The 26,356-nt window shown below is 32.7% G+C and overlaps 8 protein-coding genes across 14 annotated transcripts; 7 read left to right on the forward strand and 1 right to left on the reverse strand.

Moving 5' to 3' along the window:
• Positions 1 to 642: 642 nt before the first annotated feature.
• Positions 643 to 1,997, forward strand: LOC128388911 (uncharacterized). Of its 2 annotated transcripts, XR_008325368.1 has the most exons (4): positions 643 to 1,247; positions 1,345 to 1,460; positions 1,512 to 1,601; positions 1,710 to 1,997. XR_008325368.1 is itself a non-coding variant. In XM_053348380.1 (3 exons), exons 1-3 carry the CDS (start codon positions 666 to 668, stop codon positions 1,779 to 1,781), a joined length of 957 nt encoding a protein of 318 aa, XP_053204355.1. In that variant the 5' UTR covers positions 643 to 665; the 3' UTR covers positions 1,782 to 1,997. The 2 variants fall into 2 exon arrangements, 1 of the variants encoding a protein (XP_053204355.1); XM_053348380.1 differs by having other exon boundaries at positions 643 to 1,460.
• A 4,854-nt stretch (positions 1,998 to 6,851) lies between these two features.
• On the reverse strand, positions 6,852 to 8,267 carry LOC128389067 (vacuolar protein sorting-associated protein 29-like). The gene is made up of 3 exons (XM_053348576.1): positions 8,118 to 8,267; positions 7,327 to 7,757; positions 6,852 to 7,220 (listed from the first exon to the last, which is right to left on the reverse strand). Exons 1-3 carry the CDS (start codon positions 8,118 to 8,120, stop codon positions 7,103 to 7,105), a joined length of 552 nt encoding a protein of 183 aa, XP_053204551.1. The 5' UTR covers positions 8,121 to 8,267; the 3' UTR covers positions 6,852 to 7,102.
• Positions 8,268 to 8,531: 264 nt separating this feature from the next.
• LOC128389060 (pantetheinase-like) lies at positions 8,532 to 10,367 on the forward strand. Its single transcript, XM_053348568.1, has one exon. It carries the CDS (start codon positions 8,613 to 8,615, stop codon positions 10,275 to 10,277), a length of 1,665 nt encoding a protein of 554 aa, XP_053204543.1. The 5' UTR covers positions 8,532 to 8,612; the 3' UTR covers positions 10,278 to 10,367.
• A 123-nt stretch (positions 10,368 to 10,490) lies between these two features.
• On the forward strand, positions 10,491 to 13,013 carry LOC128389061 (acetyl-coenzyme A transporter 1-like). Its single transcript, XM_053348570.1, has 4 exons — positions 10,491 to 10,925; positions 11,025 to 11,497; positions 11,618 to 11,993; positions 12,090 to 13,013. Exons 1-4 carry the CDS (start codon positions 10,639 to 10,641, stop codon positions 12,583 to 12,585), a joined length of 1,632 nt encoding a protein of 543 aa, XP_053204545.1. The 5' UTR covers positions 10,491 to 10,638; the 3' UTR covers positions 12,586 to 13,013.
• A 105-nt stretch (positions 13,014 to 13,118) lies between these two features.
• LOC128389064 (acetyl-coenzyme A transporter 1-like) lies at positions 13,119 to 15,839 on the forward strand. 3 transcript variants are annotated; one of them, XR_008325409.1, is made up of 5 exons: positions 13,119 to 13,598; positions 13,666 to 14,144; positions 14,232 to 14,607; positions 14,680 to 15,393; positions 15,465 to 15,839. XR_008325409.1 is itself a non-coding variant. In XM_053348573.1 (4 exons), the coding sequence occupies exons 1-4, from the start codon at positions 13,396 to 13,398 to the stop codon at positions 15,173 to 15,175; spliced, it is 1,554 nt and encodes a 517-aa protein (XP_053204548.1). In that variant the 5' UTR covers positions 13,119 to 13,395; the 3' UTR covers positions 15,176 to 15,839. The 3 variants fall into 3 exon arrangements, 1 of the variants encoding a protein (XP_053204548.1); XR_008325410.1 differs by having other exon boundaries at positions 14,680 to 15,378; positions 15,465 to 15,479; XM_053348573.1 differs by having other exon boundaries at positions 14,680 to 15,839.
• A 501-nt stretch (positions 15,840 to 16,340) lies between these two features.
• LOC128389065 (clathrin light chain-like) lies at positions 16,341 to 18,439 on the forward strand. Of its 2 annotated transcripts, XM_053348574.1 has the most exons (4): positions 16,341 to 17,093; positions 17,292 to 17,303; positions 17,488 to 17,683; positions 17,897 to 18,439. In XM_053348574.1, the coding sequence occupies exons 1-3, from the start codon at positions 16,645 to 16,647 to the stop codon at positions 17,666 to 17,668; spliced, it is 642 nt and encodes a 213-aa protein (XP_053204549.1). In that variant the 5' UTR covers positions 16,341 to 16,644; the 3' UTR covers positions 17,669 to 17,683; positions 17,897 to 18,439. The 2 variants fall into 2 exon arrangements, with proteins under 2 accessions (XP_053204549.1, XP_053204550.1); XM_053348575.1 differs by lacking the exon at positions 17,292 to 17,303 and having other exon boundaries at positions 16,344 to 17,093.
• Positions 18,440 to 19,508: 1,069 nt separating this feature from the next.
• Positions 19,509 to 23,694, forward strand: LOC128389062 (acetyl-coenzyme A transporter 1-like). 3 transcript variants are annotated; one of them, XR_008325407.1, is made up of 6 exons: positions 19,509 to 19,700; positions 19,849 to 20,073; positions 20,143 to 20,657; positions 20,737 to 21,112; positions 21,189 to 21,807; positions 23,554 to 23,694. XR_008325407.1 is itself a non-coding variant. In XM_053348571.1 (5 exons), exons 2-5 carry the CDS (start codon positions 19,871 to 19,873, stop codon positions 21,691 to 21,693), a joined length of 1,599 nt encoding a protein of 532 aa, XP_053204546.1. In that variant the 5' UTR covers positions 19,509 to 19,700; positions 19,849 to 19,870; the 3' UTR covers positions 21,694 to 22,763. The 3 variants fall into 3 exon arrangements, 1 of the variants encoding a protein (XP_053204546.1); XR_008325408.1 differs by lacking the exon at positions 23,554 to 23,694 and adding an exon at positions 22,795 to 23,067; XM_053348571.1 differs by lacking the exon at positions 23,554 to 23,694 and having other exon boundaries at positions 21,189 to 22,763.
• On the forward strand, positions 23,215 to 26,333 carry LOC128389063 (photoreceptor-specific nuclear receptor-like). The gene is made up of 5 exons (XM_053348572.1): positions 23,215 to 23,716; positions 23,795 to 23,937; positions 24,301 to 24,900; positions 25,149 to 25,502; positions 25,629 to 26,333. The coding sequence occupies exons 1-5, from the start codon at positions 23,529 to 23,531 to the stop codon at positions 25,904 to 25,906; spliced, it is 1,563 nt and encodes a 520-aa protein (XP_053204547.1). The 5' UTR covers positions 23,215 to 23,528; the 3' UTR covers positions 25,907 to 26,333.
• The last annotated feature ends 23 nt before the right edge of the window (positions 26,334 to 26,356 follow it).

The following is a 26,356-nucleotide window of genomic DNA, read 5'->3' on the forward strand; positions in this document are numbered from 1 at the left end:
TTCATTGAAATATATTAAATTGATCACAATTAAGTCTTAATTTGGTTGTACGGAAAACTTTCACTCAATGAGTTTCCTTGGTGTTAATCAATATTGAATTGGAATCGATTTTAAAATTAAATCAACAATTCGTAGTAATGATTTTTAAAGATGATTATCAATTATTCATTATTATTGTTTAATTATCGATAAGCAATTACCTTTATTGTCTTATTGTCGGAAAAAAAGTTTCAGTTGATTGTTTGGATTCGTAACAATTTTAAAATCAATTTCTCAATAGTTGATAACTTCAATTGTGTCATTCAATTAGTTGATTGTTTGATTATAAATGAGAAGCCAATATGATTTCTAGGTTAATTAATCTAATTAAGAATAATATTTACGATTTGTTGTTCGAACAAATTAAAGTTCTGTCCATCAAATGGTCATCAGATGAAGAGATCGAGAAAATTTTTCGAAACTTTGAAATCGAAGCGAAAAGATTTTTCATCTCTAGTTCGGGTTATTTGAATTGCGAGTTGACAAGGAATCAGATCTTAATTAATGTTTCGATAATTGTCTCAATATTTTCGATTTTTGTTCGAAATTTTATCTTCCTGTTAAATGATAACGTGAAAACAATTAAATGGATTCTCGGTGATCGAACGGACTTTTTACCAGCCAAAATGGCCGTTTATTTGTTGGCTCTTGGTTCGATAACGAGTATCGGTTTATTGAAGTTAAGTGTTTTTGTCAATCAAATGAAACAGAATTTCTCGATATTCAGTATTATCGATAAGGTTAAATCGAGTTCGAGCGATGAACGGAAATTATTTCTAAACGAAAAGAACGACTTTCGCTTTCGATACTCGATTCTAATTCTCAACTATTTGTACTATTTTCTCAGCCGAACGGTTATCTGTTTGGTGGCCTCTTTTTACTGCACGGTAATTGTGGCCTATTATTCATCGTTCTTAACGGCGGCCATTCAATTATTCTGGACTCTATTCGAAGGGGTCTCAGTATTTCTAGGCCTAAGTTGCTGTCTCTGGGCAACGACTCATCTAATAATGGGCTGGGTCTATTGCGTTTGTACACTTGACACTTCCATTGAAATCGGTCAGAAAGTGACACGACGGTCGGCTGATTGTAGGGAATCTTCATTACGAGCATTTTATTATCGACAAAATTATATTTACAATATGATTCAAACGCTGAATAAACAGTCCGCTGGACCGATAACAATGACTTATGTATTGGCCTCCGTTGTTAGTGTTTTCTGTTTCTTTTTCTCGGCCTATTATGATTTCGGTGCTAAATTTTATAACATTGCTTTCAATACGATTGCTTTGACCTGTTTCATAGGAATCAATTCCCTCAATACAACCGGAGCGAGAGTAGTAATCAAGGTCAATACGATCCATCGGCTAATCTACAAGTTGATTCTTTCAGTGCCTCATCCGTTGGCACTTCGATTAAAGGTAAATGCAATCACCTTATGATCTTAGAAATAAATTTCAATTCTTTCTTAGGCCTTATCCACATTGGATCGACTTTCCCAAGGCCAAATGGGCTTTTATATTGGTCCACTATTTTGTATGGATAATTATCACCTTCTTGTGGTAAATATTTTCTTAACGAATCTCGAATTTCAATCAATCAGTTAGAACTTTTTCTCAGTCGATCTTCTTGTAATTCTTGTTCGTCTCTTCTCTCGTTTTTATTATTAGTACATTTTGGAAGCGATCATGTTGTACATTCTGTTCGTAACCAACATAACGTTAACTGGAATTCAAATGTAATAAAAGAAACCGACGAAAAACATTCGAATAGGATCCAAATTTTCTTCTAAGAAATTCAGAGTTCTAATAAATGTACAAGTGATTTAAATCATTCAATTGGTTCAAAGTAAAATGATTACAAGTTCATTGATTGATCATGAAATTTGAGGAACAAATTTTGATATAAGTTCTTTGATCGGAAGTAAAGGCGACTAACAATCACCGAGGGTTAAACTTATATAGTTAACTTTTTCAATCGAGAACAACCAATCATTGGATCGAATACAATTATTATTGCAATTAAATTATTTCCATTGTGAAATTAATATTAGTTGATTGAATTTCTTACAATTATTTTACTAACAATGACAATTGTTAGATGGTAAATAGCCTGAGGCATATATTGATTATCGTTTGTTAGTTAATAATAAGATCAATACTCTTTTGATAAAATGGTCATCAGAAGATGAGACTGAGAAATTTTTTCGAAACTATGAAATCGAAGCTGAAAGTTTGTTCATCTTCGGGATTTTCGAACTCCAAGTTAACAAGGAATCAGATTATATACAGGGTTTCGACCTTCGATTTTCATCTCTCGAGGGTAATTTCTTCGGTATCAGTATTATATCTCACACTTATTACTGTCCACTGTCGTTAACAAAGGCTATCATTCAATTACTTTGGACGGTTCAGGTATTTTCGACAAAATTATGTTTACGATTTTATTCAAACGCTGAATAAATGTCAAACATTCTGATTGATCGACTGGCAAAAATTTGCACTAGTCATAAATTCTAGCTGCTTGTACCAATGTTGCAAATCTAGACCATTGGCGAGCCAGTGCTCTAGAATGACAAGTACACTTATGTACAAGACTTTTCGACAGCTCGATATCTTCACTTTTCAACTGATTTTTTTTCGGCTTAAAGTTCAAGCTACATATGAAAATGGACTTAATTGTTCAGTTAATTGTGTTTGTTTAAATTAGGTAGGGTCTTCGCTAATAAGGGTCAGTATGACCAAAGAAAGGCCCGGAGACAATCAAACGAACTTTAAGTCGAGAAAAAAAATCAGCTGAAAAGTGAAGATATCGAGCTGACGGACATATGGTGCTTGACAAAATTTCTTGTACACCAGTTTTTTGAATATAATTAAGAAGAGGGATGATTTATATTTAATTTTTTGTTTTTAATAGTGTATTAGGTAATAATGAATAAGTTTAATTGATAAAAATTTTGTCTGGAATCCAGTAATAGGATTTTTTGGAAATCGGGAAAAACAGAATTGGACAAAATTTCTTGTACACCCCCACCAAAATTTATTGAGGTGTTTTTTTGGTTTCGTTGTCAATCCAATTGATTGTTGATGTTATTACAATCAGTTTAAGACCCTTTTGATCAAAATCGGACCAGAGATAAAAAAGATTCACCAGATTGAATTTAACATGGGAGTACCTGAATTTTCATGACACTAACCTGCATGGTCTCTGAGTAACAGGCCAAATGCCGTCATGTCCATAGACTCCCATGTTAAATTCAATTGTGTTATTTTTATATTAATACCTTTGCATGTCTAGATATACTCCTGGATACGAACTCTTGGCTCTCATCATGTTGGTATTTCTGTCCGTTCTCAGCTTCTTAGCTGATCGCAATTAGCAAAGCCACAATTCGAGCAAGGACGTTGAGAGAGGATTACCAAATGTTACCATTGTCAATTCAGCAGTTCCTCTACGTACTCTTCAATCTCCTCTCAAAGGAGCTCTATTTCATCCAGGTATGTACATGTATTATTCAATGAAAATCTTTAATATTAATCATCTATCTCATTTTCAGGTAAAGAGAGAACCGAATGAATACAAATTCTAGCCGTGTTAAGCAAACAAAGGCAGAAATTCACAGACCGTCACAAACAGAAACAAGACATTATGTTGTATGATATCCGCTATCATTTCTGTATTAATGTTGACCTCAGTATTGAATATGTTTAAATGATCAGAATATGAATAACTCGAAACAATTAGATTAAAGTTGATCATATTGTGTTCATATCGTTTTTAACTTGAATGATTGAAATTCAATTTCTTCTTCATCATATTCTGTTCATCAACAATCAATTGATTCTAATTGTGATTTAAAATAAGATCAAAATATGATCAACTTGAATCGAATTGATTTCATTTCATAAACAAGCAACTAGTTTTATAATATGATCGAAATATTATCAACCAGAAACTAATTGTTTCTAGTTCATCATATTGTTAATCACCTATAGACTTGGTTGATTGATTAATCAAAAACAATCAGTTGGGTTGTTTCAATGGTACTTATATCTAATTATCAACCTAAGCTTATGCATAGTTTGCTCGTGGCACATAACGGGTATCTGCTATGGACATTTCCTGGTATCTACGCTTTTTCCATGGTTCTTTAATTAGAACTAGTGTTTAATTCTAGTCAATTTTTAACTTTGCCATTGAAAAACATTCTGTAGTCTTTATCGATTATCGCCTAAAATTTTCTTACACTTAACTGTCCATCTAATTTATTTCTTGTTCTATTTGGATGTGAACTTTTCTCACTAGAATTTGACAACCAAATAAAAACATTTGGCATCTAATCACGATAAAAAAAGCTGCAAAATAAAAACCTCTGGCATTATTAGATCTCTATCACCCAATAAATTGTTGATCCAGGCTGATAAGTCTAATCATTGGATGGACAATCGTATGCTAAATGTCAGATTAATTGATTTACTTTTGATGATGATGGTGGATCTTTTGAAAATAAAAAAGATTGTATCAGATTACATTGGAAGATTATGACTATCCCACTAGTAACCCAAGCTTGCATCTTTCAATCATTTGTCTCTCTGCATTCAAATTTAAAGTCAACCAGCTAATTTACAAGCTTCAGTTGAATCGTCTCAAGCGTCAAAAGATCCATCACCAATCACAATTAGATTCAAAATGATCATATTGTGATCATATTAAAATCACATTTCAGTATCAGAGAGGAGATATGCAAAATTCAAAAACATTTGAGCCAAAAACATTTTAAATTCAGAACAATTTATTTCTGCAGTTGTTCCCAATGTTTGAAGAAGCCTGTTGAGAAACGCTTCAAATCTGATTACACTTCCGGATTATCATCACACATGCATAGACGGTATAAAATAGTGTTTAAATGTCTAATTTGCAGCAAAACTCATAATCACAGCAGCAACTTAGCTAAGCATTTCGGTACACATTAATAAAATGACCTCGAAATCACCTTAATCAATGAATTAATTCAATCGTTATAAACCGATACACCTTGAATTATTTAAATTTCCATTGCTTTATTAGCAGTGAATTTGTCATGCGGTACATGAAAAATCCCAATCGACACCTTTAGGACACCATTGTTAAAGGTGTCCTAAAAGTGTTGTCTCAAATTCATTGTTTTCAGAATCGGTTAATCGAGTTAAATCGTATAGTTTAACCAAATTTTGGACATTCGGCGAGTTTTTGACTGATTCCATTACCTCTTGCAAGGTAAGTGGAACTAAGTGTCCTTCTCTTTCCGCTTCTTTTGCAATGATGCTTATCCAATTAACCAGTTTCGATTCATAATCGGCTCCTTTAGCGGGAGTTATTTTGACTTTTTTGTCTTGTTTGATTTATGCTCAGGATCTTGCGAGTCCACAATAGTTGGATGTTCTTTGATTAGCCTGACCTTGTAGGGTCAAACAGCACAGTGCTTTCGGATTGACGAAGTCATCCTCATTGGCTTTCCATAGGGAGTGCAATATAAAATTACACGGGCAACCCTTCTTGCGAAAAATTCTTGCGACTGAATTATGGTCCGAACGATGTCCTCCAACTATATTAAATTCAATTTTTTTGCGATGTAATGTTGTCGGACACAACAAGGAAATCATAAAATTTGTCGCGGCCCAAGTGATTTTTAAAAGTTGCTGGAAATTTGAGTGGAAGCAGTTGATTACTTTTAAAAACATACAAAAGTTTACGACTTATAGGTGTCGATTCACCTTGATTATAGTATATATTTTCAATGTTGAAATCGCCACCAATTATTACCGCATCTACTTTTTCTCTGTAAATGCCATCAGCATCAACTCCACCTGATTTAACTCGTTCGATGGAGGCTGAAAGTGTTGCCAAAAATTGATGAATCTGATGGACTTTCTTCTCCCTGAAATGGCAATTAATAAGCGCGAACCGGTGAGAGCTATTTTTCAATTTCAAATCCGCAATCGTGATCAAAATATCCTCGCGGCCACACCGAAATTTCGTAGTCAGATTGTTGGTGGTAGGTTGTGTTGGTGGTGTTTTACTAAAACAGGTTAGAATGTTAACTTTTTTTTGATAGAAAAGAAAGTTTCGATTGTTGTATCTCTCTAACAACTGGTTGTACAGCTGACCAGTTGTTCCTCCGATGTTACTTGAATCAGAAGGTGAAATTTCTTGAAAATGTAGAACCACGGGACAATTCTTGGCATAAACTTTATAAACTTCATCAATTGATGACCAAAGAAGGTCCTGCTTATGCAGATTATACGATAAAACGATGGAACACATTTTTAAATTTCAGTGGGCCGATAACAATGACCTACCTCGTGATAACGGTTGGTAGTGTTTTTTGGCTCTATATCTCGGCTTATTATGATTTCGATGCTAAGGTTTTCATCGTTTCTTTCAACATGGTCGCGTTGGTCTGTTTCATTGAGATCAATTTACTCAATACAATCGGTTCAAGAATAACTGGCGAGATGATCAACTTTCTCTAGATTTGATTGTTCAATTAGATTAACTTTTTTTCCTTCCGTCAACAGGTAAATTTAACCCATCGGTTCATTCACAAGCTAATTTATTCTTGGTCTATCTTCGTTTTCCTAACGGTATATCTTGGAAGCTATTTCGCTGTCAGTTCTGTTCGTAACTGATATCATCCTTGGCAGAATTAAAATATCAATAACAACGAGTCGAATATCATATGAGTTAGGAAAACATTCAAAGTCAATGATTAGATTGGTTAGTTGTTGTGTTGGTTAAATGTTGGAGATGATTATTGTGTATGTTTAAAAATGTACTTTTGAAAATTAATACTTTACTTTGTTTTTAATTGTAAAGATAATTTCCTACTGTAATTTGAATTGGAAGATTAAATCTTCTTCTGGTTCCTATATTAACGATAATCAATTACTTTACAGAGATTGCCAAAAAAAGAGATGGAAATTGAGTATGTGTTGACTTTTCTTCCTGTTTGCTCAGAGTTGGGAAATTTTCTTGATTGTGATAAAACATCTTTGATTTGTTGAAGTAAAATTTTAAATTTAATTTAAGATTTTTTATATTCAATTCTTTCCACTTTAACTTCATCATCAATCAATTGGTAAATGTAAATGACCACAGTAGCCGATTGAATGTCCATTAGAACGAAAGATGGAATAACTTTACTGTAACCATGAGAAAGAATAAAAGAAGCAAGACAATTAGAACAAAATTAAATATATATAATCAGAGTGATAATTTAACGTTAGATGATTGAAATGATTAAATTACCTATCAAGAGGTCCATAGGCTCCAGTAGCTGAACCAGGATTAATATAAAAACACCCATCACGTTCATAGGCTTCAAATTTATGGGAATGTCCGGTAATTAATATGTCAACATCAAGTTGCCTTTGTAAAAGGGCTAAACTTTTAGCATCGGACCAAGGGATTACTTGATGACCATGGCAAAGGCCAATACGAAACTGACCAACATTGACAACCTTTTGCTCCGGATAATTTAAACCAACATCATCAAAATCACCTCTAACAACATGTACATCTGAAGCCAATGTTTTCAGGTAATCATACAATTCCTTGGTACCCAAATTTCCAGTACACAGGATATGATGAATACGACCAGGGACTAACAATTTTTTAAATTTACTCGGAAGATTATGACACCGGTATGGAATGTGAGTATCTCCAATAACAAGAACCAACTATTGGTAATCCATAATAATCACCATCAAATGTAATCAATGAGAACCATAAATGATACCAAGACATATACACACAGAGAGGAGAACCACCAAGAAAAGGTAAAACATCAGGATGAAAATACGAGAAAAGAAGAAGAAAAGAAAAAGGATTGAAAATTCAATTACAGTATTAAGATTAATTAATAAAAAAAAGAAAATAACAAAATGAACAACTCAAATTTTGATAGAGAAAAAATCATCATAATATAAAAATCTCAGTTTGAATGGTAAGAGAAAACATTTTGGAATAACCAAAGAACAACTTAAAGAATTAACTTGACCGATCAGGCCACAATGTGTATTAAGAGGTTAACTACTCACCATGATTTAAGGTTAATTGTGAACAATTAAAGGGAACAATTAAAAAGGTCAATTTGACAGATATGAAAACGCCTCTGATTTAATAGAAATCAGAAAAAAAGAAAAAGAAGAAAACACAAAATCTCCTCCCCCCTTTTCGAACGAAAAACTCTACACTAGATGGCAGCAGTTTCTACGGAAAAAAAGTAAACAGAAATTTTTTTGTTCCAAACAAAAAGAACTGAATTAAAGTTACAAGGTAATTAAGTCGTTCCCCCGGTTGATTGTAATTTAAACCAGGTCGGCCGGTGGAATCTTCAGGTAAGTTGATCAATTTTCCTTCTCTGTTTCCCTTTCGCCGTTTAGAGAAAAAAAAAGTAAAACCTGATCTTCAGTTTGTCTCACATGTTGATTGATAAATTTCCATTCACTGTGGTGATTGTTTTTTCAGTTTTTTCCATTATGATTAACTTTTAATTGTTACATTTCTTTTCTTTTTTTTTGTTCTTATCATTGATGTTAAACTATTATCTTATCGTTGAACAGTCGATGTATAAAATCTACCATGATGAGAAATTTAGACTCTCTTATTCTAATGATTTCTATTCATCAACTTATGATATTATTTTATGGTTCATTTATAAGATATTCAAGCCTTTAATTATGTTTCGTTTTCTTTTCTTTGTAACAGTTACAAGTATTTGTTTTCTATATGGAATTTCAATATCTACAAATGTTGTCAAGTCTGACAATTCAACATTTCGAGCTGCCGTTTATGAGTATCAACGATATAACAATCTGTCGATCAATGGATTGGATTTGTTGCAAGTTAAAAGGATTAATCTAAATTCTTATTCTAAAGCGATTCAAGTTGCCTCTCAACATGGAGCAAATATCATCGTTTTCCCTGAATCTGGTCTATTTGGAGTAGCTAATCGTCTTTATGCCTTAGCTAATTATGAATATATTCCAAAAGCCAATGAATCGATAACTCCTTGTATCGATTGGCCTGAAGAATCAGTTGAATCAAGATTATCTTTCAGTGTCTATTCATTGAGTTGTCTTGCCAAGAATTTTAATATTTACATTGCCGCTATTTTGGGTGAGAAAATTGATTGCTCACCAATAATTGATACAAATTGTCCTGATGATGGTCACTATCTGTATAACACTCAGATACTTTTCGATTCAACTGGAAAATTGATCGCTAAATATCATAAAACTCATTTATTTTTCGAGGCTGCAAATAACATTCCCAGAGAACCTGAAATTGTAACGGTTTCAACTCCATTTGGAAAATTGGGTTTTCTCATTTGTTTTGATATTCACTTTGAACAACCAGCTCTCAGTTTAATTTATACTGAATCAGTTGATACAATTTTATTTGGCGCTCATTGGATCGACGAATCTCCCTTTCTTAATGCCCATAGAGTTCAATCTGGTTTCGCAATTGAACATAATGTTAACCTTTTAGCCGCTGGAATTAATGATTTGATTAACGGAGCAATGGGTTCGGGTATTTATGTCGCTGGTGAAGGTCCAATTATTTACACTGCTGATATAACTAAAAGTGGATCTAAACTATTAATTGCTGATATCCCTAAATCAAAAAGACTACCAATCAATGAAGATAATAGTTATTTCATTGAAAGGGAAGATAAATTTGTTAAATTGATTGAAAATGTTGGATCATTACACGAACAATCAATTAATACACCTTATGCACAATGGACATTGGAACTTGATCTATTCGATAGTACAAAATTATCTCAACAATCTGGAACAATTACATCTTGTACAGAGGAGTTAATTTGCTGTCAAGTTGATTATTCTCTTAAAAATCCAACATTCATATCAACTTATTATCTTTTAGTTAAACGATGGATCAGACCGACAACCAAAATTTGTGAACAATTTTGTGGATTAGTTGCTTATAACATAACCGATTATAGTTACACTTCAACTGATATATTTTCATATTTACGATTAACTGGTACATTTTCTGGTAATTTATCAATTCCAAGTGTAATCACCAACAATTTACAATTAATCTCAAAAACTGATTGGATTTACGCCCATAAAGATAATGTAGCAGTAATTACAATTAACAATTCTAATCAACCAATTGTAGCAGCTACACTTTATAGCCGTTACGAGAAAGACGATCAACCAATTGGATAAAAAGAAAACAATGGAAAAAACCTTCCACCCTAATCAAAACAAATTAATTAATTCCAAGTATAATTAATTAAAAAAGAAAATTAATTGCAATCAATCAAATAGATTTTCTAATTTTCCATACAAATTGAAAAACCCGCTCGTTCGGGTTTACCGGTTCATCCAATGAGAAATGTTAACGTGTAAACAGAAAAATGAAAATAGAGCAGAAAAATCAAATCTTATTGAAAATGATGTTACTCATTTATTCATCTTGTTAATGATCGTAATTAACTTAAATTGTTGTAATTATTTATTCTTGTTGTTGTTGTTCTTCTTCTTTAACCTATCAACTATCTTAAAGATCTAATCTTGATGTTACACCATGAATAATGTTCCAAAAGGGGTATCACGTCGATCGAAATCTGAGAAAAGCAGAAAATTTGATTCTCAAAAATTGATTTACTCTGAAGAAGGTGATTCAGATTCTAAATTAATGAATTTTAATTCTCCACTTACCGGTGATTATGGGTCAATATTTATTCTATTGGTTTTATATATTCTACAAGGGATACCATTGGGTCTATCGGGAAGTATACCTTTAATTTTACAAAATTACAAAGTCAGTTATTCACAACAAGCCGTTTTCAGCCTTTGTACTTGGCCTTTCAGGTGAGTGATTATAATTTTTTTTTGTTTCCATCTTGTAATTTGGTCTAATTGTTAAATTGTTTGCATCTATTGTTTTTTTTTCTGTTCTGTTTTACGTAGCTTGAAATTACTTTGGGCACCATTGGTTGATTCGGTTTATAGTCGTAAATTTGGTCGACGTAAATCTTGGCTTATTCCAATACAATATCTTATTGGATTAACTTTATTTCTACTCTCGTACAAAATAAGTGATCTTCTTGGTCCATTACCGAAAGATGCTACAAACAATCAGCCTGGTCAACCACCAGTGGAATCATCAGAAGCAATTATTTCATCTCCTTCTGTTTATGTTCTTGCTGGTGTTTTCTTTTTTCTCAATTTTCTCTGTGCAACTCAAGATATCGCTGTCGATGGTTGGGCTTTAACAATGTTATCAAAGCGAAATATTGTCTATGGGTCAACTTGTAATACTGTTGGTCAAACAGTTGGATTTTCCCTTGGGTATCTTGTTTTTCTTGCTCTTGAATCTCCGGAAGTTTGTAACAAATATTTAAGATCGATTCCATCAGATACTGGAATGATAACTTTACCAGGTAAATTTCATTTCTATCTCTTCTAATAGATTAATCATATTTCTTTTCTTCCATCATCAATCTTTCAATCCTTTTTATCATCTTTCTTGTTTTTTTTTCTTACATTTGTGTCTCCTTTAGGTTTTCTCTATTTTTGGTCAATTGTTTTTCTAATTACAACAAGTCTTGTTTGGATATTTAAACGAGAAAAACCCGAGAAAACCAATCAATCAGCGGAAGAGGAAACAATTCTAGGAACTTATCTTATGCTGATTAAAATATTAAAACTTAAAAGTATCCAATCATTTGCGATTATCCTGCTTACCTGTAAAGTAGCATTTGCTATAACCGATTCAGGGACACCCTTGAAACTCACCGAAGCCGGAATATCAAAGGAAACATTGGCCTTTCTCAGTGTACCCTTAATACCAATGCAGATAATTTTACCTTGGTACCTGAGTAAATATACCAAAGGTCCAAAACCTTTGAATATATTTATCAAAGCATATCCGTACAGGTGAGCAAAGAAAAATCTGAAACGTTGACTGTTAATCTATCTGAATATATATTTATGCTAATTTGTTTTCTAATTGATTTTCAACTTTCTCTTTAGGGTTATCTGTGGTGTTTTAAGCGCTCTATTATTGGTTTGGACTAAACAAGTTCACGATCCGGTTACTAAATCATTCCCTAGCTATTACTACATAATTGTTTTAATTTCTTCAACTTTCCACCAAATTACAATCTATTGTATTTACGTTGCACTTTTGTCTTTCCATGCACGAGTTAGTGATCCAACTATCGGTGGCACTTATATGACACTTCTCAACACGATCACCAATCTTGGTGGCAATTGGCCTTCATTCACTAGTCTATGGTTACTCGATTACTCTACATTTAAACATTGTTCCATCGATGGATTCTCATGTAACACCAAAGAGACTTTGGCCACATGCACTGCAGCGGGTGGACAGTGTAACACCACGATCGATGGTTATTACGTTGAGGTTATCGTTTTAACCTTTATCGGATTCTTATGGTTAAAATGGGCAAGGAAAAGAATCGAGAAAATTGAATCTCTACCTGCAGCTAATTGGAGATGCTCTTAACTTTAAAGAGAGAATTAATTAAACCCAAACAGATGATTAAACATAAAATCATCAAAACTTGAATGAGTCAATAACTCCAAACAATCAGACTAATTAACATCCATTATCTGAACATTCAAAAATTTGGAATCAACTGTACGATTGCTTGGTCTCTTCAACGAAAGTGCAATCTATTAACTCATTTTAAACATTGTAAATTATTCAAATTTCATCCCACTGATCAAATTCACAGTTAATTGCACTTCAATTATTAATATATAAATGGAGAAGAAAATATTTTACACTGATTGTCTCTAAATTGTAACAATCTCTCTAAATTATATTTACCGATTTAACCATTTGATCATGATGAAAATGACAAAGATGATCATTGAGATTAAACAAAAAAGTAAATGATTAAAAAATGATCCAAAAGTTTGACAATTTAATTAACATCTTGCTCGAGGAAAATGCATATTAGTAAATGACAAGGTTGACATTGAATCGGGATTAAAAGCAATTAAACAGTAAAACCATAAAGATAATTAGTAAATTTAAAAGGTATCACATTGTTTTAATTACAATTGTAATCGTTTTTCCTTCACTGATTAACCATTTAGTTGATTGATGTTTCTTTGTTCAACTTGTTTATGTTGATTTAAGTGAATTAACAATTAGATCTGGGTTCATGAGGGTGAGGATTAGTATCATGATAATTAACGATTTATTGAACATTACATGATAACAATTTGATTTGGTTCAGTTATTATTTGACTGGTTTATTTTTCTATCGATTCTGAATAAATCATCAGTGAAACGTTTACAGTTAAAATGGTTGAAGCTCATCTCGAATGGTCAGTTGATGAGGATAACTCGTTGACCGGTGATTATGGGTCAATTTTTATCCTACTTTTCCTTTATATTTTACAAGGTGTTCCATTGGGTCTATCGGCGAGTATCCCGTTAATTTTACAGAACTACAAGGTGACCTATTCTCAACAAGCGGTGTTCAGTTTATACTCATGGCCTTTTAGGTGAGTTTTGAATTGGTATCAGTTGTGAATATTTGATCAAGTGATTTAATCTTAATTGTGTCGTTAGTTTGAAGTTAATTTGGGCACCTTTGGTCGACTCTGTGTACAGTCGTAGGTTCGGTCATCGTAAATCTTGGCTTATCCCGACTCAATATCTAATTGGATTAGTTTTGTTTCTACTTTCGTTCAAAATTGACAATCTACTCGGTCCATTACCGAAAGATGAATCAATTGCTATGAGTAATCAATCAGTAGTTGATATCGATTTGATTCCGAGTTCAGGTCAAACACCATCGGTCAATATTCTTGCTGGTGTTTTCTTTTTTCTCAATTTTCTCTGTGCAACTCAAGATATCGCTGTTGACGGATGGGTTCTGACCATGTTATCGAAGCGAAATGTCGTCTATGGATCGACTTGCAATAAGGTTGGTCAAACGATCGGTCAATCTCTTGGTTATGTCATTTTCTTAGCACTTCAATCACCTGATCTTTTTAACAAGTACCTAAGATCAACTCCTTCTGATACTGGAATAGTAACTCTATCAGGTTAGAACTTTTTTTTCATCGAAATCTTTTCCATTCTTCTCATTCATAGTTTTTTTTATTCTTCGATTATTTTATTCATTTCATCAGGTTTCCTCTTCTTCTGGTCAATTGTCTTTCTAGTGACCAATACACTTGTATGGATATTTAAACAAGAGAAATCACAGAAAACTGACCATTCAACTGATTCAGGAACAATTCTAGGAACTTATCTCATGTTGATTAAAATTATGAAGCTCAAGAGTATTCAACTGTTCGTGTTCATCTTGTTAACTTGTCAAATTGCTTTTTCGATAACAACTTCAGCGACATCATTGAAACTCACTGAGGCCGGAATCCCGAAGGAGACATTGGCCTTTCTCAGTGTACCTTTAATACCAATGCAGATGATTTTACCCTGGTTCTTGAGTAAATACACCAAAGGTCCGAAACCATTGAATATATTTATTAAATCGTATGTATTCAGGTAAGAATTGAGAATTTGTTAATCACTTAGAACTTTTCGATTTATTCTTGGATTGATTTCGTCTTTTGTCAGAATAATTTGTGGCCTCATTTACGGGCTCGTATTGTTTTGGACTAAGCGTATCTACGATCCTGTTACCGATTCATTTCCAGTTTACTATTATATTGTGAACATCATTGTGTCCGCTCTTCATCAGGCTGCTGTCGATATAATCTTCGTGGCTTTGTTGGCCTTTCACGCGAGAATAAGTGACCCAACCATCGGTGGTACTTACATGACACTTCTTACAACAGTCACTAATCTTGGCACTAATTGGCCTTCAACGGTCAGTTTATGGCTACTCGATTACTCTACATTCAAACATTGTTCCATCGGCGATTCTAACTGTGATAACGAAGAGGCCATAACATTTTGTTCAGCATCGGGTGGAAAATGCAACACAACAATTGATGGTTACTATGTTCAATTGGTCATCTTGACCATTCTTGGATTGATATGGTTAAAATGGGCTAGAAAAAGGATCGATAAAATTCAAAATTTACCGCCAAAAGATTGGAAATGCACTTGACCACTAAAAAAATTGATTAATTTAATTGTTGTTTTTTTTACTGCATAATTAAAGGATACAATGTAAATGTAATCATTTAAAATTAACAATCAATATGATTGATAAACTGATGATCAATACAAAATCAAATACGCTGTATGTTGATAAGCTAATCAATTAAAGTTTTCCGTTATTCACGAGTGATTAGTTGATTAAATCAAACAGTTGGTCATCTAATGGTCAGTCTACCAAGATAATTCAGTTCGGTAACTTTTTCCATATTTATATTATTTTTTTCCTGTGTTTTCAGGTAATTAATGCTCCTCCAATGTCATCCTCATGCACTTTCCAACTCACCAATTTCACAATTAACGTCAACGTGAATGGTTCAGTGATTAACAGTACTTTTCAAAATTGTTATACTCCAGTGTCAAATTTGTGGAATGGAATCAATAAGATTCTTAGTTTAATTAATTTAATTTATTCGTGGGCAAACCATTAATCTTTCCAATGTGACTTTTTCCCATTTTTCCTTTTTTAAGTTCATTATCATTTCATCGTTTTCTTATTTTTTTAAAATAATTTCAACTTTCTCTCGCTCAATTTTCACAAAGATCTTAATATGATCATCTAACCACTTCACTGTCTCTTGCAATGACTATTAAAAGAAATAAAAAGGAAAAAATACTCGCTCTGATCACTTGTGATTTTTTATTCCAAAGAAAAAAAAATTTCGATTTTTCAACGCAACCATTTTCGATCATGTAATCGATCCGATGGTCACGTTTCACTTTGATCTTTAATGAATCATCTTTGCCACCTTTATGTAAGGATAATTTGCCAATTTGTGGGTCCAACGAGTTTGAATAAAAGTCTGCTTTACTACTTTTCCATCAGCTTTTCAACAATTTAGAATCTTAAAGTTTTCGATTTAAAATCGACCACAGAAATCATATGATCTTCACTTTCTTTTCCTTTCAGTCAAATTATCGAAAGTTGCAAAAGAAACAACCAGAGGTCACTAGTGATTCGAAAACCAGTCAATCAGTTGAAAAGAGAATCGGCTAAGAAGAAATGAGTTGAAAATCGACTGAGGGACATTTTCTTCTTTCTTTTTTCTTTCTTTTTATTTCTTTCCTTTTTTTTTCGGCTGAAAGAATTAGTAAAATTCGGCTCAGTTTACAGTTTTTTCGGTTGATTAATTTGGTGAACTTGGTTTTAATTTGTTTCTTTAATTGTTGTGATCTTTTTTCTTTCATTAATCAAATATTTTTACTTAATTTTCTTCTCTCTATTCAAATCTACCATTCTAATCTTATTTTTATCATTAAATGTGCAATTAGAATAAAAGAAATTACTATTATTTTTAGAGTGAAAATTAGGGTTGAGTCTCTCTTTTTCTCTACATACACATAAACAAGGATCTCTTTTCAATCCACATTTTCTTCTTGTCATCATCATCATCATTCCTATTTTTCTCCGTAATAACAATGGCTGATTTGGAATCTTTTGAGAAAATTGAAGATATTGATCCGGCAGCTGATTTCATTGCTAGAGAGCAAAGTGCTTTGGCTGAGATAAGTAATGATATGGAATTGAAAAGTGATCAAAATCATCAGGAAAATGGTGAAACTGGAGATGATATTGGCTCTGGTACCAGAGGTGATGCTGATGGGACTGATATGATCAATAATGTTTCCAATTCAGTTTCTGCTAATAATTTAACCAATAGTAGCCAAGTTAATGGTGGAGATAAAGAACCTATCAAGGAACCAGAGAAAATACGTAAATGGAGGGAAGAACAACAAACAATGTTGAAAGCAAAAGACGAAGAAGAGGTGAAAAAAAGGAAGGAATTAGGTGAACAGGCAAAGAAAGAATTAGATGAATGGTATGCTCGATACGAAGAACAATTGAATAAATCAAAAGTAATCAACAGGTAAGTCTTTTTAGTTGTCTGGTTTTGATTAACCATTAACAAACCATTACTACGACAATGACCATTTCCACTTTGGCTAATATTTCTTTCGGGTTAATCTGGTAACTTAACTAAAATAATTTTCTCTTTAAAATAACCAACTAACATTTTCACCTTTTTCTCTTTTTCTCATAAAATTATGCTGCCTACTGTAAAAAGAGAGGCTTGCAAGTAGGTACCCTTTATATATACACATAACAAATAATAGTAACAATAATTATCCAGTTCTGATTTGCTTTGATTTTCAATCAATTTTGTGATCTTTTTCTATTCAATATTTTATACTAATTATAATTTTTTTTTCGTTTCTTTTCCACAATCAACTTAAATTTTCTAAAATGAATCAATTTTCCAGAAACGCTGAGAAACAATGGATCGCTGAAAGAGATGCCGAATCTCCTGGACAAGAATGGGAAAAAATTGCTCGCATGTGCGATTTTAATCCGAAAGCTTCTCGTAATTCCAAGGATACCTCACGAATGCGATCAATTTTACTTCAATTGAAACAACAACAAGCTCAGGAAAAATCATCTTGAATCCTCTTTCCTTTTGTATGTTTATTATTTCATCTTAATAGAATATTGATTATCTTGATTGAGTAATTAGATAATCAGATGTCTTCTCCCACTTCTCTCTCTCTCTCTCTCTCTCTCTCTCTCTCTCTCTCTCTCTCTCTCTCTCTCTCTCTCTCTCTCTCTCTCTCTCTCTCTCTCTATTTCTATCAAAAAATTTATCATTATCCTTTCTCTCCCGGTCTTGTGTAGTTTTCAGTCCAATAGTAATTTATCATCACAATCAAGCCACTACAAAGGAAAAATCAACAAACAATTATCTTTAAATTGAGTGTCTTATTGTCAAGACTAACTGAAGTTTGAAAAATGGTGTAATAACTTGAACAATCAACATTTCACTTGGTATTAGATTCAACTGTAACCACAATCATAACCTGTGTTCAACTAAATCCTCTACATCATCTCCATCATCGTCACGTTAACAATTATTGCAGCAAAATCGTCGTCATCATCATCACATCTTGGTAGAGTTTGAAATTAACAGCACAAAAAGAAACAACCAAAACATTTCCAATTTTCTGGGTTACCCTGTGTTCAATGTTTAATCATCTGTCTTTTTTTTCTAAATTGTCGGTGAAGTGATAGAGAAAAAGAAAGAGAAAAACAAAACGATAATATTAATAATTTCACCAACAATTTAATAACAATGATAATGTTTAGAAATGCATTTAACTGAAATAAAAGAGAAAACAAAACACATACAGAATTTTACAATTAAAAGAACAGAAAAACTGATTTTCCTCAATTTTTTGCTCATCACTCTAATTAACATTCTAATCAACATCAAACTTAAAATTCTTTAAAATTTAATCATAATTTAAAGTGAAATTTACAATCAATTCCAATTCTAATTCTAATTCCAATTCTGATTTTCGTTGAATGGAGTTACGATAAACGTCCACCAGTTGTCGCCCCAAAAGCTCAAATTCTTTAATTGTTCAATCGACAGGCCAAAAGTCCGTTCGAAATTCAATTCGTAAGGAAATTAGAATTTTTTCTCGACCAACTTAGTCTACATATCTCACCAGAGATTTTTTTTCAACTTTGGCCTTTCATTAACGGACTTTTGGCCTGTCGAATTTCAATTTCAAACTTGAGGTCAAAAAAGTTCTCAAGACTCAACAAGTCCAACTTTGTGATCTATTCGTGTTTGCGACTATCCGTTCGTGATTTATTTCGAAAAAAATCTTTAGAACCAAATATCAGACTCGTGATAATTTTCGTCGGTTAAGTTTTCAGTTTTCTTCGTTGAGTTGTTCTTACTGTAGCTCATGTTAAGGTGATGGCGGTGGAAGTGATTGTCTATCATTGGAAAAGCATGAGGTTATTATTTTTTCTCAATCAACTAATCACAATCAAGAAACAATTAGTAATAATAATAAGAATCTCAACAAGTTTGAGTAGTTAACTAATCTAAACAATTAACGTTCAATATCATATCACATCAATTAACTTTTAATTGATCACTACTACTAACTGTTTCAATCAATCATCTAAGAAATAAGCAGTAATTGATTAATTTACAATTCAAATTGTAAATAAAACTTTTGAAACGTAAAAATATCAAAAAAAAATTAAAATGATTCATTAATTTATCACTGATGAGAATCTATTGATAATAATGAAAGAAATCATTTAATTAACCAAATTGCCTGAGGCAATTAAATCCAGTACCTCTGTTGTATGTATACAATTAATAGTAAACTTTTTGCACTCACCACAATTAAATTAAATCAATATTGAATTTGTAAGTAATTAAAAGTCCTTGCGATTAAAACAAATGATTAAGAAACTTTATTTAGTTAAAACAATTTAATCTTGACCAAGTTTCAATTGTTTCTAACAGTAAATTGTTGCTCTTTTTTTGTCTGTTGCTGTTAAGTTGATTACAATTAACGATTAATGAAATTACTGAGCATTTAATACAAATTAAATCAACAATTTGTTAATTTTTTTTTCTTTTTCTTCAATCATTTCTTATAATCAGGTTATTTGGGTGAGTTAATCATGTGCTTGTTACCAAGTGATTAACTTTAATCAACGATAATATTAAGTGTTAATACAAATTGTGTAGTTGATTAATTTGAACTTGATTTCATTTTGACTTTCAATTCAATCGGAAAATAATATTATTATTGATTCAGTTTCAGTAAAAGTTTTACAACTATGGGTGAAAATGGTAGCCAAAGGTCAGTTAATCGGGGCAGCTCATTGTCCGGTGATTATGGGTCAATATTTATTCTGGTCTTTCTTTACGCTATACAAGGGATTCCATTGGGTCTTTCAGCAAGTATACCGTTAATTTTACAGAACTACAAGGTGACCTATTCTCAGCAAGCGATCTTTAGTCTATGTTCATGGCCTTACAGGTGAGTTTTTTTTATTTTGGTTTTCGATTCGAGTAAGATTTACCTATTGTGTTTTCTTTTGATTGGTAGTTTGAAATTACTTTGGGCACCGATTGTCGATTCCTTGTATAGTCGGCGATTCGGTCGTCGTAAGTCTTGGCTCATTCCGACCCAATACTTTATCGGATTAACTTTGTTTCTACTTTCTCTCAAAATCGATGATCTACTTGGACCATTACCGAAAGATGTTTCCATTATTATCGAGAGAAATCAAACCCTTGAAATGACTACGATCTCTTCTGGTCAATCGCTAGTTGATTCTTATTCTAGGTCAGTTTTAAATGAATCGCCGTCGATTAAAATTTTGGCAGCAGTTTTTTTCTTCCTCAATTTTTTATGTGCAACTCAAGATATTGCAATCGATGGATGGGTTTTAACCATGTTATCAAAGGAAAACCTAGTCTATGGGTCAGTTTGTAATCCTATCGGTCAAACTATCGGTGTTACCCTTGGTTACATTGTCTTCCTTGCATTACTATCTCCTGACCTTTGTAACAAGTATCTAAGATCAATTCCAAGTGACACTGGAATGATAACATTACCAGGTAAGTATCTCGAAAACACTTCGAAACAATATCAACAATACTAATCAACTTAACCATTTTCTCCTTCAATTCTTATTAGGTTTTCTCTACTTTTGGTCAATTGTTTTTCTAATCACAACAAGTCTTGTTTGGATATTTAAACGAGAAAAACCCGAGAAAACCAATCAATCAGCGGAAGAGGAAACAATTCTAGGAACTTATCTTATGCTGATTAAAATATTAAAACTTAAAAGTATCCAATCATTTGCGATTATCCTGCTTACCTGTAAAGTAGCATTTGCTATAACCGATTCAGGGACACCCTTGAAACTCACCGAAGCCGGAATATCAAAGGAAACATTGGCCTTTCTCAGTGTACCCACGATTCCAATGCAGATAATTTTACCTTGGTACCTGAGTAGATACACAAAGGGTGCGAAGCCACTTCGAGTTTTCATCAAAACTTATCCATTTAGGTACTAATACGATTAGAACTTTTTCCTTCTCATTTTCGATATACTAATTTGTTGTAAAACTTTTCCCCTCTCTCAGAATAATTTGTGGCCTCACATTCATGGGACTATTGGCCTGGACTAAAAGCATCGGTGATCCCGTTTCAAAATCATTTCCAAGTTATTATTATATCGTTGTGATTATTGTTTTATACTTTCATCGATTTGTTCAAGATTGTTTTTTCGTTACACTTTTGGCCTTTTTCAATCGTGTCAGTGATCCCGTTATCGGTGGTACTTACATGACACTTTTAAACACAATCAACAATTTAGGCGGTGTTTGGCCTTCGTTCATTAGTTTGTGGTTACTTGATTACTCTACATTTAAACATTGTTCCGTCGATGGATTCTCGTGCAATACCAAAGAGACTATGGCCACTTGCTCGAAAGCGGGTGGACAATGTAACATTACCGTCGACGGTTATTATATTGAGATGATCATTTTAAGCTTAATTGGATTTATATGGTTAATATGGGCAAGGAAAAGGATCGAGAAAATTGAATCACTACCACCGACAAGTTGGAGATGCTCTCAGGCTGGATGAAGTTCATCTATTATCCCATTCAAAGCCAATCATCGCCATCCTCATCATCCTCATCATCTTTTCATCAAAAAGCCATGGGAATAAAAGTATCATCTTAAGCTGTTTCTTTAACTGGTATAACATGTTTTAACAATTACGATAAAGATAAAGGTTACATGGTGATAGATTTCAGGATAAAGCTTAAAGAAACAAAAGTGAGATTACTTTTTGTCCTCTCGAACACTGGACACAATCTGGACAAAGTCCCATGAACTTTAAACAGTAACTTTTACTCTGAATCTCTTGGTCTAACCTTTTATACACTTGATCCGAATCATTACTTGATAAAAGATTAAGATTAGAGAGGGAGAGAGGGAAAGGGAGATAAAGAGAGAGAGAGATAAATGGATAGCGGATTAAATCGAATGTATGGAAACAAAAGTTACACCGGATTGAATTAAGAAGAAGATGATAAAAAACAAGTCAGCTGATTGGGGGGCAGAAGAATGAAGATAATTTGATTGATGGAAAACATGATTGAGAGAATCAATGGAATTAAAAAATTGTGATTCCCTGTTGTTTTCTTCAAGTGTTCATCATGTTTCTTCATGAACGATTGACTGATCTAAAAGAGAGAGAGAGAGAGAGAGAAACGGGATGATAAGGAAGATGAAGATGACAATATGAAAGGAAAAAGAGTGAAAGATTGAAAGACAATCGGAAGGCAACTCTTCCCTTCGACATCGACAACATGGGAAGTCCATTTAAAGCATATGGAAATATTCCCATTCTTTTCTATGTATTTAATATAAATGAAAAAAGAGAAAAAAAAATTTCATCTTCATCATCTCTTCTCCCTCCCTCTCTCTTTCTCTCTTTCCTTTATCTTCATGTCCAGAACTCTTGTGAATGGACTTTTACACCTTTCCACTAATCTTTAAATCTATCAAAGGGAAAAGGTATTTGTATGCGATCACTTTTCCTCTTCCTCTTTCCACCCTCTTCATCCACTTCCTCTCTCTCTCCCTCTACCGAACTCACACTTATCCTAGTGAATTGTAAACAATTATTTTCCCTTCTCCAAAATCCTAAATCTCTCTCTCTCTCTCTCTCTCTCTCAAGATGAGAAGGCAAAAACGCCACTTCAACTCATACGCAGTGAAGCTCAAAGGCGACTGAGTAACGGTCATAACCCACCTTTACCTTATCCCCTCGATACACCCCAATGGTCAATGTGAATTAAAACTCAGTATTCCTGCTGATTTTTTTTTCATTCAATGAACAAATTAACTCATTAACAAACTTTAAAACTGTCAATCAATTAAATCGTTTACTTTTGTTATCCATTATTTGTTGTCAACATTTTCCACATTAAAATAATACATTGATTGTCCATCTAATTGTCTACCTTTAAGGTTGTAAAAAAAAAGAAGAAGAGAAAAAAGATTGATTAAACTAATCAATTCTCTTGGAATAATTTGCATTTAATTTACTCAAAACTAATTGACAGGCAAGAGAAAAAGGTGGACAGTGGACAGTTGAAGATTTTTTCTTCTTCTTCTCTATCCAGTGGGAGGTGGAATGAGAAAATGAAAGTTTACTTATCTCTCTCACCCTCACCCTCTCTCCATGTGTGTATTTGTATCATCAATTGATGAAGATGAAGATGACAGTGAAGGAGCAAAGTGTCAACAAGTGTCTCACTTCCCATGTGATGATAAGGATGATGAGCAAAAATGAAGATAAAGATGAAGGTGGAAGATGTTGAAACATTTTTAGCTTTCTCACTTTTCGATTTCATCTTCTATCGATAACTTATATTAGAACTTTTTTCTCTCTCTCTTCTCTTTTTTTCTATGATGGATATCGACCTATTTAAAGCTAATCTATTAGCTAATCATCTTAATCCAATTGGACATTCATCTTCAACCTCATCTTCATCTTCTTCATCAACCTCATCGGCTAATCAAAGTTCCGTTTGTTTGATTTGTGGAGATCGAGCCTCAGGTCGACACTACGGTGTACCAAGTTGCGATGGTTGCAGGTAATTGTTTTTCCAAAAGTTTCGATTTCCTCCTTACCCCAACTGATCAATTCTCACCTTTCGATTAAATTTTCACAGAGGTTTCTTTAAACGAAGTGTTCGTCGTGATCTGGTTTACAAGTGTAAAGATCGTGGACTTTGTGTGATCGATGTCGCTCGACGGAACCAGTGTCAATATTGTCGATTCAAGAAATGCCTCCAAGTGAACATGAGACGAGAAGGTAAGAAGTAATTACGAAATTAATTAAAAGTAATCAACCAAATCTCTGAGAAAAAGTTGAAAACCCTAAAAGTAATCAAATCAATTGATAGAATCAATTGTTTTCCAATTGAATAACAATCAGAGTAAAAAGTATTGTGTGTATACTTTGATTGTAACCAATCAATGGATACAATTTAATTGATTGTTATCTAATTTAATGTGAAATTAAGTAATTGTAAACATGTCATTACATTTTGATTCAACATTTCCGTTCAATTTGAGAGTCTTGAAAAACTTATATATAAGTGACCATAACCACTGACCATCAACAAATTGTTAAAATGATTTATTTAACTTTCACCTTTTCTCCTTGTGTATTAAGCTGTTCAACATGAGAGGATAAATTGTAACGGTAAAACTGATTGTAAATCAAGTAATCGACCTGAAAATTGGTCAAAAAATACTCGACCAGTTAAAACGACATCAACATCAACCCAACAACCAACAACCACAACAAACATTTTATCATCAACATCTTCAAATTTATCGTCTCCATCATCATCATCAACATTTCTCAGATCATCTAGATCACCTTTATCAAATAATAACAATAATCATCATCATCATCATCCCCACCTACAAACACCACATCTTCATCCTCTAATATCAACAATTTCCGGAAGTTCATACATTTCAAATTTAGTGACCACAGAAACAGTTTCATCCTCATCACTTGGACCAACAATTGAACCTTCACAAGTTATATCATCTCCTTCATCGTCCACTCACTCATCATCATCACCTTTAACCACATCCACAATACCATTAATTAGCCGATCATTTAATTCAGTTTCCCAATCATTATCATCTCAATCAACAACTGACCCATGGTCACAATGGTTCCTACCAACAGTAACAACGCCAATTATACCTCAACCATGTTACTCACCAACACCAATTACCGGAATCATCTTCACGGCTCGTAAGTAAATCATCATCATTAAGAAAAATTTAATTACAACAATTAACTTTTTCTCACCGAGTAGAAAGTAAAATTAACCACAAAATACGAAACATTAACAATTAACTTTTCCATTTTGTTTCTAATAACTTTTTCCTCTACTCTTTTCCTTTCTCTCTCTCTCTCTCTCTCTCTCTCTCTCTCTCTCTCTCTCTCTCTCTCTCTCTCTCTAATCATCAAATTAATCAACAATAAACCAAACAATTAAGTTAATTGGGCTTTAAGTATACCAGCATTTCAATCATTACGAAGATCAGATCAACAAATTTTATTAGATGAAACTTTGATTGATTTAATTCTGTTAACTGGTTTACAATATCGTTTAAATATCAACAATTTATCAACAACACCAACACCAATTAAATCAAGTTCATCAAACAATCAACAACAATCAGCAACAATTTCATCAACTGAAATAATTACAAACTTTTTAAATCAACACAACAATTATTTCAATCTAAATGATTCCTGGAGACTCAAAGATATCATTGATTACATTGATTCAATTAATTTAGATCACATTGAATACACTTGTCTAAAAGCACTGTTACTTTTCCGACCAGGTAAGTTGATCAGTGGCAATTTAATTATCACTGGTTAATCAAAATGAAAGATGAAAAAAAAGTGATACCTCTTAATCAACACAATTAGTTACTCTATTCAAGTTAAATTTGTTCATCTCTTTTCAGAGTTAACTGGATTGACGGATATAAATCAAATTGCAATGATTCAGGATCAAGCTCAATTGTTACTCTATCAACATACAACTTCATCATCATCATCATCATCATCATCATCTTCTTCCTCATCATCATCATCATCAATTCATAATAATGGTCATCTTTACACTTCGACTTGTCCACTTCGATTTGGTCGACTTTTACTTTTACTCTCAGCAATTAAGCGAATGAATAAAAATCATTTCACTTCCATTCAACCAACTCTATTCAATCCACTGATTCAATGATCAATTTGATTACATTAACAATCAACTGACAATCAGTTCACAATTTAGGATCTTCATCATCATTCAATCATCATCATAATCCATTGGTAACAAAAATCAATTTTTTCTTTCTATCAAATATTGATAATGATAAAAAGTTTTCTTCGTTCGGATAAATACAACAAAATATAATTTCGTTTTCTCAGACAATTAAGTAAATCATCAATTTGTATATAACAATTAGAATTTACAATTGATCGAGAATTTTTTCCCTTTAATTGTCACAATTTCGCTTTTCATTTTGTTTGCCAATATTTTCCCAATTAGAATTGGAAAATGTCTCCCCTGTTAATTGCAATTCTGTAATTAGGTTTAGTGTTGTAATTAGTGTGTTAATTTGTAAACAATTAACAAAAAAAACAATAAAACTTGACAATCTATTGGTAAATCAATGTGAATCGCAATTAAACA

This window comes from Panonychus citri, unplaced genomic scaffold (assembly GCF_014898815.1).
Source record: "Panonychus citri isolate SS breed McGregor unplaced genomic scaffold, ASM1489881v1 Contig00104, whole genome shotgun sequence".
Classification (NCBI taxonomy): Eukaryota; Metazoa; Arthropoda; class Arachnida; order Trombidiformes; family Tetranychidae; genus Panonychus; species Panonychus citri.